The sequence below is a fragment of the Electrophorus electricus genome, chromosome 13 (genome assembly GCF_013358815.1).
Source record: "Electrophorus electricus isolate fEleEle1 chromosome 13, fEleEle1.pri, whole genome shotgun sequence".
Lineage (NCBI taxonomy): Eukaryota > Metazoa > Chordata > Actinopteri > Gymnotiformes > Gymnotidae > Electrophorus > Electrophorus electricus.
Window position 1 is genome coordinate 20,545,907 of NC_049547.1, and position 14,147 is coordinate 20,560,053.

The window sequence follows — 14,147 nt, forward strand, 5'->3', positions numbered from 1 at the left end:
CCACTTCACATTACATACCATGATTAATATAACATGGCAAACTCTCATTTTTAACTTTAACCTCACCTTTTAATTAAATAATGCTTTATGTTAGATTTTAGGGACCTGAGCATTCCATACCTTGTATATGAATATGATTAATTATATATATTCTTACATGTTTTCTCTAAGTGTTTCTGAGATACTGGCTTGTTACGCTGTAGAAGTCCGAGGTATTGTGAGACTCTCTTGCCAGAGTATGGTCTCAAGTGAGCAGCAGAGGTCAGTGCTGTGCTATGGCCGATCTTTCTGCAGGGAGGTGTAGTACTCAGTAAGGACCTTCCAGGCCTTTGGGGGCATGAAGCCAACAGGAGGGTTTTCTCCACTGCAGGCTATCATCCGCATCTTTGTCCCTGAGATGAACTCAAAGTCAGCATGCCTGTGTCACGGAGAGAGAGAGAGAGAGAGAGAGAGAGAGAGAGAGAGAGAGAGAGAGAGTGAGAGGGGGAGGTGGGGGGAGCCAAGGAAGGGGGCTTAGGAATGAATAAGGCAAAGTATTGGAGACTGGTGGGCAGTGTGGTATTGGAGGCTGGTGGGCAGTGTGGTATTGGAGGCTGGTGGGCAGTGTGGTATTGGAGGCTGGTGGGCAGTGTGGTATTGGAGACTGGTGGGCAGTGTGGTATTGGAGACTGGTGGGCAGTGTGGTATTGGAGGCTGGTGGGCAGTGTGGTATTGGAGGCTGGTGGGCAGTGTGGTATTGGAGACTGGTGGGCAGTGTGGTATTGGAGACTGGTGGGCAGTGTGGTATTGGAGACTGGTGGGCAGTGTTGTATTGGAGACTGGTGGGCAGTGTGGTATTGGAGACTGGTGGGCAGTGTGGTATTGGAGACTGGTGGGCAGTGTGGTATTGGAGACTGGTGGGCAGTGTGGTATTGGAGGCTGGTGGGCAGTGTGGTATTGGAGACTGGTGGGCAGTGTGGTATTGGAGACTGGTGGGCAGTGTGGTATTGGAGGCTGGTGGGCAGTGTGGTATTGGAGGCTGGTGGGCAGTGTGGTATTGGAGACTCGTGGGCAGTGTGGTATTGGAGACTGGTGGGCAGTGTTGTATTGGAGGCTGGTGGGCAGTGTGGTATTGGAGGCTGGTGGGCAGTGTGGTATTGGAGACTGGTGGGCAGTGTTGTATTGGAGACTGGTGGGCAGTGTGGTATCAGTCGTGGAGGACCACAGCATTGCATTGTCTTCCTGCTCCAACAAACTGTGATGATCGCACATGAAAATAATGTTTACATGTGTAACAATATTTTTCTTTTTTTTTTCTTCGTGTTTGGTTGAGCACCTACCCGTGAGGAGGGGGTGTGGTACATGGGTTTAGGGCTTATTTCCTTTGTGAGCATATAACTTTATTTTGGGCTGTTGAGCTGGGACCCAACTGCGAGGACAATCGAGAACTTATTGACTGTGAAATAGGGAACCAAGAAAAAAACCCTGACACAGGTGGGATTTGGGTGTAAGTGTTCACTTGGGAACAGTTTGCATCTTCTTCCACATCTTCCGCTCGGTGGAAATGTGCCTGGAGGTGGATTTGACTTTTTTTCCTTAACCTGCGGTATTACTGACTGTCGACTGAGGTTGGCATGGGATCTCCGAACGTTGCTTCCCATTCTACCAAGGGGCACCTTTGGGTGAGCTTCGACTTGGAAAGAGACCACCCAATCTCCACCCTGGTTTACCTTGCTCAGTATTTCCCTGATTATGAATGCTTTTACCACTGACATTTTGATTGTGCAGGGCGACCTGTCGGGTGGTATTATAATCTGCCTGTGTAATGATTCTGGTTGTAGGAAATGTTTGGGTATGCACTTGGTGTCTGCTGTTAATAAATGTCACAAATGGTTACAGTAGTTTGAGTATATGTGAGGGTATTCACAACTTTAAACTAGAGCACTAGCCATACCAACACAGCCTTGTTTGCGTATATGAAGGAGTCCTGTTAAAAACAGGGCAAATGTCACGACACTATCTCAGCTTATGTAAGGGCAAAGTACCGTAAACCGACAAGCTGAATCAGGGGTTTCTGCTCTGCATGAAAACCTGGGTTTGTGTCTGTCTGTTTAACTAATGGCAAAACAGCACTCTTCAAGAGCCAATGACAGAACTCTGTACTTGCAGACAGCTGCATCAGATGTCAGTGTGCTTCAGAACATTCTGGAACATTGCACACCTGTAAACTGGTGGCCAGACACATTTCTTATAACCAGCATGGCTTTGTTTTTACTTTTACAGTTATGCTTTATAGCTTGGATTCTTCATGCTCACATGGTAGTGACAACTACAAATGTCTATTCTTAGGTCAAGGGCTCACTCCCTCATAACTGGACACCATGTAGCACTATTCATATGAAGCTACATAATACCAGAATACCTAGAAATATTACATTGTTTCTTCAGCAAAATGTTACAAAGGATATTGCTGGACATTTCTGTTGTTTTATGCAATGTGAACACTTTGCTTCCATCTGACAGCCCTGTGTGTCTCACCCGTCCTAGTCATAGAAGTCAGTAGTCCTCCGTGTGTCTCACCTGTCCTGGTCATAGAAGTCCGTAGTCCTCCGTGTGTCTCACCTGTCCTGGTCATAGAAGTCCGTAGTCCTCAGTGTGTCTCACCTGTCCTGGTCATAGAAGTCCGTAGTCCTCCGTGTGTCTCACCTGTCCTGGTCATAGACGTCCGTAGTCCTCTGTGTGTCTCACCTGTCCTGGTCATAGAAGTCCGTAGTCCTCCGTGTTTCTCACCTGTCCTGGTCATAGAAGTCCGTAGTCCTCCATGTGTCTCACCTGTCCTGGTCATAGAAGTCCGTAGTCCTCCGTGTGTCTCACCTGTCCTGGTCATAGAAGTCCATAGTCCTCCGTGTGTCTCACCTGTCCTGGTCATAGAAGTCCATAGTCCTCCGTGTGTCTCACCTTTCCTGGTCATAGAAGTCCATAGTCCTCCGTGTGTCTCACCTGTCCTGGTCATAGAAGTCCATAGTCCCGTTGCTCTTGTTGTAGGCGGCAACCCTAAAAGGGATGATCTCCACAGAGTTGAGTCCAGGCGCCATGGTGAGCACTTTAGCGCCATGACTCGGCTTGTACAGGTCCTGGCCCGACTCAGGGTGGGGCATCCCAGCAGGGTCATGACCCACGATGTAGAACTGAATCCCTGCCACCATTATGGCCCTGCACTGCCACTGCACCTGGGGCATAACACGCAACACTTCAGCCCTGTTTATCTCCAGGATTCGGGTGGTAAACAAACTACAATAGTCAGCGTGATCAAACCCAGCCTTTCAGTTGGTATTAACACCACTTTTGACTCTAAGAAACTTAGGTCCAGCATACATTATGTTTATATACATAACACACCACCAACCTCAGTAGGTCCAGCATACATCATTGGTGAAGGGAAGATTGCCATGATGGTGGACTTGGGGTCCAGGACACCATCCTCCAGAATGGCTGCATATTGCTTCATCCTCCAGTCCAGGGGAACGTCATCATCTTTAGTCCAGCCACCCAGAGGGTGCAGAAGCAGCACGGGCCTACGATACCCACGATCCTCCAGTTTCTGACGTGTGTGAGTCATCAAAAGGGTGTGTCCATTGTGCACAGGGTTTCTCAGATGAAATGCGAACACAGCATCTGGAAGGAAATCATCTCAGGTTGAAGAAGTGGTTTGCATTTATTTTGTCATGTATACATGTACACATGCACAACACGATGAAATGCTTCTCTTCACATATCCTGGCTATTGGAATCTGGACGCAGGGCCGTGGGGTGCAGGAACAGCTGTGGTACCGCACCACTGGAGCGAAGAGAGCGAAGAGCCTCAGTCACAGGCTTCAGTGGTTGCACAGCAGAGCCGGCACTCCATTCCAGAACCTTCTAAATGATAGCCCAAAATCCTGCCCACTAGGCTACTACAGTATGGAAAAGATGCAGATATTGGTGGTGGTGGTTTGGGATATGGGATTTAAAGATTGAGGGAACATATCATAAAGTATTAAAAATGTTTGTATGATGCCAAACTGAACATTCAGCAAATTCTCAATAAAAAATGGAACAGAAATATGGGGAAAAAAACAACATAAAAAAAAACCTATCTTGGCTCCTCAATCATATAAATAGTCTAGGCGTGATCATAATATTCTAATGAGCACATTTGTTTGACTCACTTGTTTGAAAGCCCACAGTCACAGACTTGTAGCGTTCTACTCAAGCAAAGCTGAATATAATGGTAGTATAAGGTTATAAAATGCAGATTTTATTACCTGTGAGTTTGCCATCAATAAGTAAATGGGAATTTGTTTTGGAAATTTGTGGTCTACTGTGGAAAAATGATGTACATAGACTAGAAAATGTAAAGAAAACTAAAAAAGGTAGAGAAATCATAAATGCAAATATATGTATTATTAATCTGTTTTATCCATTACTATCATATATACACAAATTTATTAAAGTTACATTTATGGTGTTAAGGTGTGCTAAAGAACTGTGGACTGTGCACTCTGTTTGGGGACACCACGCTCTGTCTCTGTGTTAAATATGGTCAGCAGTATTAAGAATTTGTGGGGTGAAGAGATATTCACATTTTGTAGACCCCTCACCCCTGCATATCTGGAGGACCGACTCATACAAGGATACCAACGCAAACAACTTTAGGCACTGCCCTCGCTGATGGGTGCCGAAAGAATGGTCGTTTTTATGTTTTTTGATGACAATGGATGGTGATTTGCATGAACTTTACTGCATAAACTGTGAAATAACAGCATAGCATTGGCTACCTTCAAGACTTCCTGTAGTTAATGAAAGTCTCATCTGATCTAACACCTTTAGTACTGTTAGAATTAACTCATTCTAAAAGATACTTGCCCTGATTTGTGTGACATCCTGTGATCTATAAAATCAATTTTAGATCTACATAGACTATTGTTAGTCCAAGACAATCAGTGCTGTGACCCATCATTGATCCACAGGTATAAACTTTACAGTGTTTCACTTTGCTTGCACCATCCCAAAGACACAAATTACAGCGTACATTTGACTCGGGCTATTGCTTGATAGACAGCGTTTTTTACTAGCTAGGCTGGCCCGACTTGAAGAGAGTGAGTTATCAGAATGTGTGGGAAGAAGATCAGGTTTTGAGTGTTGAGACTAAAGCTGATGTAGCATTTACCCAGCATAAAAATGACCCGTTTTACAACGGAAGGGGAGACGGTCTGGCGAAATAATGAAGTCATTTGTTGTACTTCAGAATAGTGTTCAGAGGACACACTCTGCATGCACACATGTCGTGAGCAGAAAAGAGAGGTGAACGGAATCAGAAATAAAACACAGATTTAGGCACTTTAAAAGTATGAAAAACAGAAATGTCATTCAAAGGCAAAGCTACATTCATAGATAGCGGTCCAGGAAAAGTCTTAACTTCAAAACAAAGTTGAAATGAAGAATCAGGCTTGATTAAATATATTTTGTGTAAGGCTAAAACATGTATATGCGGACACTATATGTGTATATGTGGACACTATAAGTGTATATGTAGATACTATATGTGTATATGTGGACACTATAAGTGTATATGTAGATACTAAACACGTATATGTGGACACTATACATGTATATGTAGACACTATAAGTATATATGTGGACACTATAAGTGTATATGTGGATACTATACGTGTATATGTGGACACTATAAGTGTATATGTGGATACTATACGTGTATATGTGCACACTATATGCATGTATGTGGATACTAAAAGTGTATATGTGGACACTATACATGTATATGTGGACACTATAAGTGTATATGTGGACACTATATGTGTATATGTGGATACTATACGTGTATATTTGCACACTATAAGTGTATATGTAGATACTATACATGTATATGTGGACACTATACGCATGTATGTGGATACTATATGCGTATTTGTGGACACTGTACCCGTATATGTAGATACTAAACACGTATATGTGGACACTATGCAAGTATGTGAATACTATATGCATATATGTGGACATTATACGTGTACATGTGGACACTATACATGTATATGTATACATTCTGTACATTGTGTACATACATATTTAAATATCCATATATACATTGTACATTGTGTATATAAACATAATATATATATATTGTACATACACTGTTAATATATTTTTGTACATATATAGAATATATATTTCGCTATGCACCCCTGTGTTCTTTTTCCTCAGTTTGGACAGAGCACTCAACCATTTCACTGCGAGTTATACTGTGTATGACTATGTATGTGACAAATAAACCAAACTTGAACTTGAAACTTGAAACTTGAAACTATAAGTGTATATGTAGATACTATGCATGTATATGTGGATACTATACGTGTATATGTGCACACTATAAGTGTATATGTAGATACTATACGTGTATATGTGGACACTATAAGTGTATATGTAGATACTATACGTGTATATGTGGATACTATACGCATATATGTGGACACTATATGTGTATATGTGGATACTATACGAGTATATGTGGACACTATACATGTATATGAGGATACTATATATATATATATATATATATATATATATATATATATATATATATATATATATATATATATATATATATATATAGACACTATACATGCATATGTGGACACTATACATGCATATGTGGATACCATACGCATGTATGTGGATACTATACGCATATATGTGGATACTATACGCATATATGTGGATACTATACGTGTATATGTGGATACTATATGCGTATATGTAGACACTATACGTGTATATGTGGACATTATATGTGTGCATTTAGTTTACTGCAAATAGTCATTCTAACCTGCTTTCATCTCTTTGAATTTCTGCTTCAGCTCTCGGGGAGTAAGGCGGTACTGATCCAGGCCATCATTCCATTTGATTCGCTCCAGCACCTCTAGGTCTCCACCCACCAGCCAATCACCACTCTCCATCACCACCTGCAACAAGAGAAACTTGAATACAACAAAGTAGTGTTTACATTCTAAGGCCGTAAGTTATAACTAAGGTATAAGATACTAGTGCTTCTGCTAAAAACTTCCAAGCTAATCATGAATATTGTAAGAAATATATTTTAAATGAATTGTTGTGGCTAAAATTCTGAGAAAAAATCTGACATGTCACTGAATATGTAGAATATGTAGAATATGTAGCTCAGGACTATACAAAATTGGTTGTATTTTCCAGTTACTGATTTTTTTTATGAAGCAGGTATAAAGTGTTGATTTGCATAAAACAGGTGTATAAAGTATATAAAGTGCTGATCAGGTGACATTTTCTTTGCAGCAAAGTGTTACACAACTAAAGTTCAATGCAATTTCAGCGCACCAGTTGTGTTATCATGGCATGTTGTGGATATTTAGCAATGGTAATAATATATAGCAACAGCTGTATTCCTGTAAAAAACAAACAAACAAACTATAACACTCCTAAATAGTTCTACCTAATTGTTTATATAATTATCTATAAGTTCATTCGTCTAGCTAGTTCACAACCTTTCTTTTTAGCAATGCTATGAATAAGTGGTGTATCCGGTTGCTAGACAATAGTTTGTTCTTGCTGTTACCTTTATGTAGGGGTGTTTGAGGTGGGCGGTGCCCCACTGGCGGGAACACCTCTCTTCCTTGCGATGCTCAAAGAACTCTGGGTTGCGTAGGATGGCAATGTACTCCCCCTGGTACACCAATGCCATTGCCATGCTGCCCATCAATCGTTTTTTAGTCTCCGTGGCAACAGGCAGGACAATAGGCACAGAGAGGTTGACAGCACCACCTTTGCGGTGAGAAAGAGTAGGATACAGAGCAGCAGTTAGGCACTGATGCCCTACAGGTGCAGATCCACCACCACACGAAACATTTCTTACATTATCATTTTAAAGATTTGGGATCATCTGGGCGATTTTATGGATTCAAACTAACAGCATCAAGTACTGTGGTGACATAGACTCAGAGGCTAAAGATACACAATGATCATTCTTATAAACAGAACATGGCCTATTGTTCAGAACAACGGCACTTCCAGGTTTGTTGAGGTTGTGTGGAGGACTGACGCAGCCTCTACACATGCTCATGTTGCTTACTTTTATGTAACACATTAAATTAAGGTAATGCATTAAAGGTAAAAAGGACCATTTAGCAAGTGAGATCATGGTAACAATACACTGTCATTTGGGCTGACTGCTCCTTTAAATATGTTCTGCAGTTCAGACTCAAAGCCACGGCTACATCATTCCTGTAAATATATGTTCAGTGGCTGTATGTGATCTTTGGTTATTAAGACACTGTAAATTGCATGTGTAGATGGCTGTGTTCATAATGCTAAAAATGGTAATAATGCTTACCTTTGATTGGACACAGTTGTTTCCATTATTATGATCCAAGTTATGTATGGGTCTGTTTCACAGTAGCAAACATATTCATGCAACCCTTAATGGTGCTACTGAATTTGCGATTTTTATTGTGTGTGTGTGTGTGTTTGTGTGTGTATGTATGTATGTGTGTGTTTGTGTGTGTATGTGTGTGTGCGTGTGTGTATTCGTGTGTGTGTGTGTGTATGTATGCGTGTGTGTATGTGTGTGTGTGTGTGTGCATGTATGTGCGTGTGTGTGTGTGTATGTGCGTGTGTGTGTGTACGTGCGTGCATGTGTGTGTATGTGTGTATGTATGTATGTGTGTGTGTGTGTGTGTGTGTGTGTATGTGCGTGTGTGTGTGTATGTATGTGTATGTATGTGTGTGTGTGTGTGTGTGTGTGTGTGTGTGTGTGCGTGTGTGTGTGTATGTGCGTGTGTGTGTGTATGTGCATGTGTGTGCGTGTGTGTGTGCATGTGTGTGTGTGTTTACCTTCCAGCAGGCTGTTGAAATGAAGGACTTGGAGATACTCTCTCTCTCTCATGAAACCCTTTAGGGGGCTCGCCCAACCTTCAGCTAACACCTGCACCCACTGTAAGTCTAACTGAATGTGTGTACGCACACGCACACAAACACACACACACACACACACACACACACACACACACACACACAGACTGTGAAAAGATGTTTATGAAAAAAGGGTTGGGGTGCTGAATGGAGTTTAACCACTGAGGACACTCTGGAGATGCCATGGTTACCTTGGTGATAGAAATAGTTGGCAGAGTACTGGCATCAGATTGTGCTAGTTTCAGTTTGTTCTCTGGCACAATCAGTTCTGTAACCTCTTCTAACACCCCATTAGGAATGATACCCTGAGAGAGAGGGGCGGGGGAGAGAGAGAGAGAGAGAGGGATGGAGAGAGAGAGAGAGAGAGAGAGGGATGGAGAGAGAGAGAGAGAGAGAGAGAGAGAGAGAGAGAGGGATGGAGAGAGAGAGAGAGAGAGAGGGATGGAGAGAGAGAGAGAGAGAGAGAGAGAGAGAGAGAGAGGGATGGAGAGAGAGAGAGAGGGAGAGGGATGGAGAGAGAGAGAGAGGGATGGAGAGAGAGAGAGAGGGAATGCAGACAGAGATAGATTGTGGTAAGCAAAGACTTTTCCCTCATCATGTCACCATGTAATCATGATATTGCTTTATCAGAGGAGTAACCGAATAAAACTGTAATTGGTACTTCTTTGTTAAACTATTCTTCTTTCATTTTTGCTCTATTAGAGCCTGAGACCTTTTTTATTTAGAGAACTTTTTTTTTCTCAACATACTGTGCCATATTGGTTATTACAGCAATAATATCTGTTAATGGTGTGGGGTTTTGCTGTTTTCATTGGAATTCATTCATCACTGTGAAAGAAGTGACAAGTGTTTATAGGCAGCAGTAAACTGCTCTGTCCTGATCACAGGTAAGCATATATGCTTTTCATGAAGAAACTGTGAGTGCAGCTGCTCTGTTCTCTGTGTGTGAGTGCAGCTGCTCTGTTCTCTGTTCTCTGTGTGTGAGTGCACCTGCTCTGTTCTCTGTGTGTGTGAGTGCACCTGCTCTGTTCTCTGTTCTCTGTGTGTGTGAGTGTACCTGCTCTGTTCTCTGTGTATGTGAGTGTACCTGCTCTGTTCTCTGTGTATGTGAGTGTATCTGCTCTGTTCTCTGTGTGTGTGAGTGTACCTGCTCTGTTCTCTGTGTGTGTGAGTGTACCTGCTCTGTTCTCTGTGTATGTGAGTGTACCTGCTCTGTTCTCTGTGTATGTGAGTGTACCTGCTCTGTTCTCTGTGTGTGTGAGTGTACCTGCTCTGTTCTCTGTGTATGTGAGTGTACCTGCTCTGTTCTCTGTGTATGTGAGTGTACCTGCTCTGTTCTCTGTTCTCTGTGTATGTGAGTGCACCTGCTCTGTTCTCTGTTCTCTGTGTATGTGAGTGCACCTGCTCTGTTCTCTGTGTGTGTGAGTGTACCTGCTCTGTTCTCTGTGTATGTGAGTGCACCTGCTCTGTTCTCTGTGTGTGTGAGTGTACCTGCTCTGTTCTCTGTGTATGTGAGTGTACCTGCTCTGTTCTCTGTTCTCTGTGTATGTGAGTGCACCTGCTCTGTTCTCTGTTCTCTGTGTGTGAGTGTAACTACTTTGTTCTCTGTGTATGTGAGTGTACCTGCTCTGTTCTCTGTGTATGTGAGTGTATCTGCTCTGTTCTCTGTGTGTGTGAGTGTACCTGCTCTGTTCTCTGTGTGTGTGAGTGTACCTGCTCTGTTCTCTGTGAATGTGAGTGTACCTGATCTGTTCTCTGTGTATGTGAGTGTATCTGCTCTGTTCTCTGTGTGTGAGTGTACCTGCTCTGTTCTCTGTGTATGTGAGTGTACCTGCTCTGTTCTCTGTGTATGTGAGTGTACCTGCTCTGTTCTCTGTGAATGTGAGTGTACCTGATCTGTTCTCTGTGTATGTGAGTGTATCTGCTCTGTTCTCTGTGTATGTGAGTGTACCTGCTCTGTTCTCTGTGTGTGTGAGTGTATCTGCTCTGTTCTCTGTGTATGTGAGTGTACCTGCTCTGTTCTCTGTGTGTGTGAGTGTACCTGATCTGTTCTCTGTGTATGTGAGTGTATCTGCTCTGTTCTCTGTGTATGTGAGTGTACCTGCTCTGTTCTCTGTGTGTGTGAGTGTATCTGCTCTGTTCTCTGTGTATGTGAGTGTACCTGCTCTGTTCTCTGTGTGTGTGAGTGTATCTGCTCTGTTCTCTGTGTGTGTGAGTGTACCTGCTCTGTTCTCTGTGTGTGTGAGTGTAACTACTTTGTTCTCTGTGTATGTGAGTGTACCTGCTCTGTTCTCTGTGTATGTGAGTGCAGCTGCTCTGTTCTCTGTGTGTGTGAGTGTACCTGCTCTGTTCTCTGTTCTCTGTGTATGTGAGTGCACCTGCTCTGTTCTCTGTGTATGTGAGTGCACCTGCTCTGTTCTCTGTGTATGTGAGAGTATCTGCTTTGTTCTCTGTGTATGTGAGAGTATCTGCTCTGTTCTCTGTGTATGTGAGTGTACCTGCTCTGTTCTCTGTGTATGTGAGTGTACCTGCTCTGTTCTCTGTGTATGTGAGTGTACCTGCTCTGTTCTCTGTGAATGTGAGTGTACCTGATCTGTTCTCTGTGTATGTGAGTGTATCTGCTCTGTTCTCTGTGTATGTGAGTGTACCTGCTCTGTTCTCTGTGTGTGTGAGTGTACCTGCTCTGTTCTCTGTGTATGTGAGTGTACCTGCTCTGTTCTCTGTGTGTGTGAGTGTACCTGCTCTGTTCTCTGTGTATGTGAATGTACCTGCTCTGTTCTCTGTGTATGTGAGTGTACCTGCTCTGTTCTCTGTGTATGTGAGTGTACCTGCTCTGTTCTCTGTGTGTGTGAGTGTACCTGCTCTGTTCTCTGTGTGTGTGAGTGTATCTGCTTTGTTCTCTGTGTGTGTGAGTGTATCTGCTCTGTTCTCTGTGTGTGTGAGTGTACCTGCTCTGTTCTCTGTGTATGTGAGTGTACCTGCTCTGTTCTCTGTGTGTGTGAGTGTACCTGCTCTGTTCTCTGTGTGTGTGAGTGTACCTGCTCTGTTCTCTGTGTATGTGAGTGTACCTGCTCTGTTCTCTGTTCTCTGTGTATGTGAGTGCACCTGCTCTGTTCTCTGTTCTCTGTGTGTGAGTGTAACTACTTTGTTCTCTGTGTATGTGAGTGTACCTGCTCTGTTCTCTGTGTATGTGAGTGTATCTGCTCTGTTCTCTGTGTGTGTGAGTGTACCTGCTCTGTTCTCTGTGTGTGTGAGTGTACCTGCTCTGTTCTCTGTGAATGTGAGTGTACCTGATCTGTTCTCTGTGTATGTGAGTGTATCTGCTCTGTTCTCTGTGTGTGAGTGTACCTGCTCTGTTCTCTGTGTATGTGAGTGTACCTGCTCTGTTCTCTGTGTATGTGAGTGTACCTGCTCTGTTCTCTGTGAATGTGAGTGTACCTGATCTGTTCTCTGTGTATGTGAGTGTATCTGCTCTGTTCTCTGTGTATGTGAGTGTACCTGCTCTGTTCTCTGTGTGTGTGAGTGTATCTGCTCTGTTCTCTGTGTATGTGAGTGTACCTGCTCTGTTCTCTGTGTGTGTGAGTGTACCTGATCTGTTCTCTGTGTATGTGAGTGTATCTGCTCTGTTCTCTGTGTATGTGAGTGTACCTGCTCTGTTCTCTGTGTGTGTGAGTGTATCTGCTCTGTTCTCTGTGTATGTGAGTGTACCTGCTCTGTTCTCTGTGTGTGTGAGTGTATCTGCTCTGTTCTCTGTGTGTGTGAGTGTACCTGCTCTGTTCTCTGTGTGTGTGAGTGTAACTACTTTGTTCTCTGTGTATGTGAGTGTACCTGCTCTGTTCTCTGTGTATGTGAGTGCAGCTGCTCTGTTCTCTGTGTGTGTGAGTGTACCTGCTCTGTTCTCTGTTCTCTGTGTATGTGAGTGCACCTGCTCTGTTCTCTGTGTATGTGAGTGCACCTGCTCTGTTCTCTGTGTATGTGAGAGTATCTGCTTTGTTCTCTGTGTATGTGAGAGTATCTGCTCTGTTCTCTGTGTATGTGAGTGTACCTGCTCTGTTCTCTGTGTATGTGAGTGTACCTGCTCTGTTCTCTGTGTATGTGAGTGTACCTGCTCTGTTCTCTGTGAATGTGAGTGTACCTGATCTGTTCTCTGTGTATGTGAGTGTACCTGCTCTGTTCTCTGTGTATGTGAGTGTACCTGCTCTGTTCTCTGTGTGTGTGAGTGTACCTGCTCTGTTCTCTGTGTATGTGAGTGTACCTGCTCTGTTCTCTGTGTGTGTGAGTGTACCTGCTCTGTTCTCTGTGTATGTGAGTGTACCTGCTCTGTTCTCTGTGTATGTGAGTGTACCTGCTCTGTTCTCTGTGTATGTGAGTGTACCTGCTCTGTTCTCTGTGTGTGTGAGTGTACCTGCTCTGTTCTCTGTGTGTGTGAGTGTATCTGCTTTGTTCTCTGTGTGTGTGAGTGTATCTGCTCTGTTCTCTGTGTGTGTGAGTGTACCTGCTCTGTTCTCTGTGTATGTGAGTGTACCTGCTCTGTTCTCTGTGTGTGTGAGTGTACCTGCTCTGTTCTCTGTGTGTGTGAGTGTACCTGCTCTGTTCTCTGTGTATGTGAGTGTACCTGCTCTGTTCTCTGTGTGTGTGAGTGTACCTGCTCTGTTCTCTGTGTATGTGAGTGTACCTGCTCTGTTCTCTGTGTGTGTGAGTGTATCTGCTTTGTTCTCTGTGTATGTGAGTGTATCTGCTCTGTTCTCTGTGTGTGTGAGTGTACTTGCTCTGTTCTCTGTGTATGCGAGTGTATCTGCTCTGTTCTCTGTGTGTGTGAGTGTACCTGCTCTGTTCTCTGTGTGTGTGAGTGTACCTGCTCTGTTCTCTGTGTATGTGAGTGTACCTGCTCTGTTCTCTGTGTGTGTGAGTGTACCTGCTCTGTTCTCTGTGTGTGTGAGTGTACCTGCTCTGTTCTCTGTGTATGTGAGTGTACCTGCTCTGTTCTCTGTGTGTGTGAGTGTACCTGCTCTGTTCTCTGTGTGTGTGAGTGTACCTGCTCTGTTCTCTGTGTATGTGAGTGTACCTGCTCTGTTCTCTGTGTGTGTGAGTGTACCTGCTCTGTTCTCTGTGTGTGTGAGTGTACCTGCTCAGAGTACCTGCTCTGTGTGTGTGTGTGTGTGTGTGTGTGT

At 43.5% G+C, this 14,147-nt stretch overlaps 1 protein-coding gene across 1 annotated transcript in view; it reads right to left on the reverse strand.

The window, feature by feature from the left end:
* Positions 1-273: 273 nt before the first annotated feature.
* The window catches only part of papss2a (3'-phosphoadenosine 5'-phosphosulfate synthase 2a), a 19,179-nt gene continuing 5,305 nt past the window's right edge, over positions 274-14,147 (reverse strand). Inside the window, exons 5-11 of the mRNA XM_035532512.1 lie at positions 9,168-9,281; positions 8,899-9,010; positions 7,625-7,830; positions 6,863-6,998; positions 3,386-3,654; positions 2,980-3,209; positions 274-418 (exon numbers count right to left, since the gene is read on the reverse strand). Coding sequence (XP_035388405.1) covers positions 274-418; positions 2,980-3,209; positions 3,386-3,654; positions 6,863-6,998; positions 7,625-7,830; positions 8,899-9,010; positions 9,168-9,281 — 1,212 coding nt within the window. The remainder of the gene's footprint in view (positions 419-2,979; positions 3,210-3,385; positions 3,655-6,862; positions 6,999-7,624; positions 7,831-8,898; positions 9,011-9,167; positions 9,282-14,147) is intronic.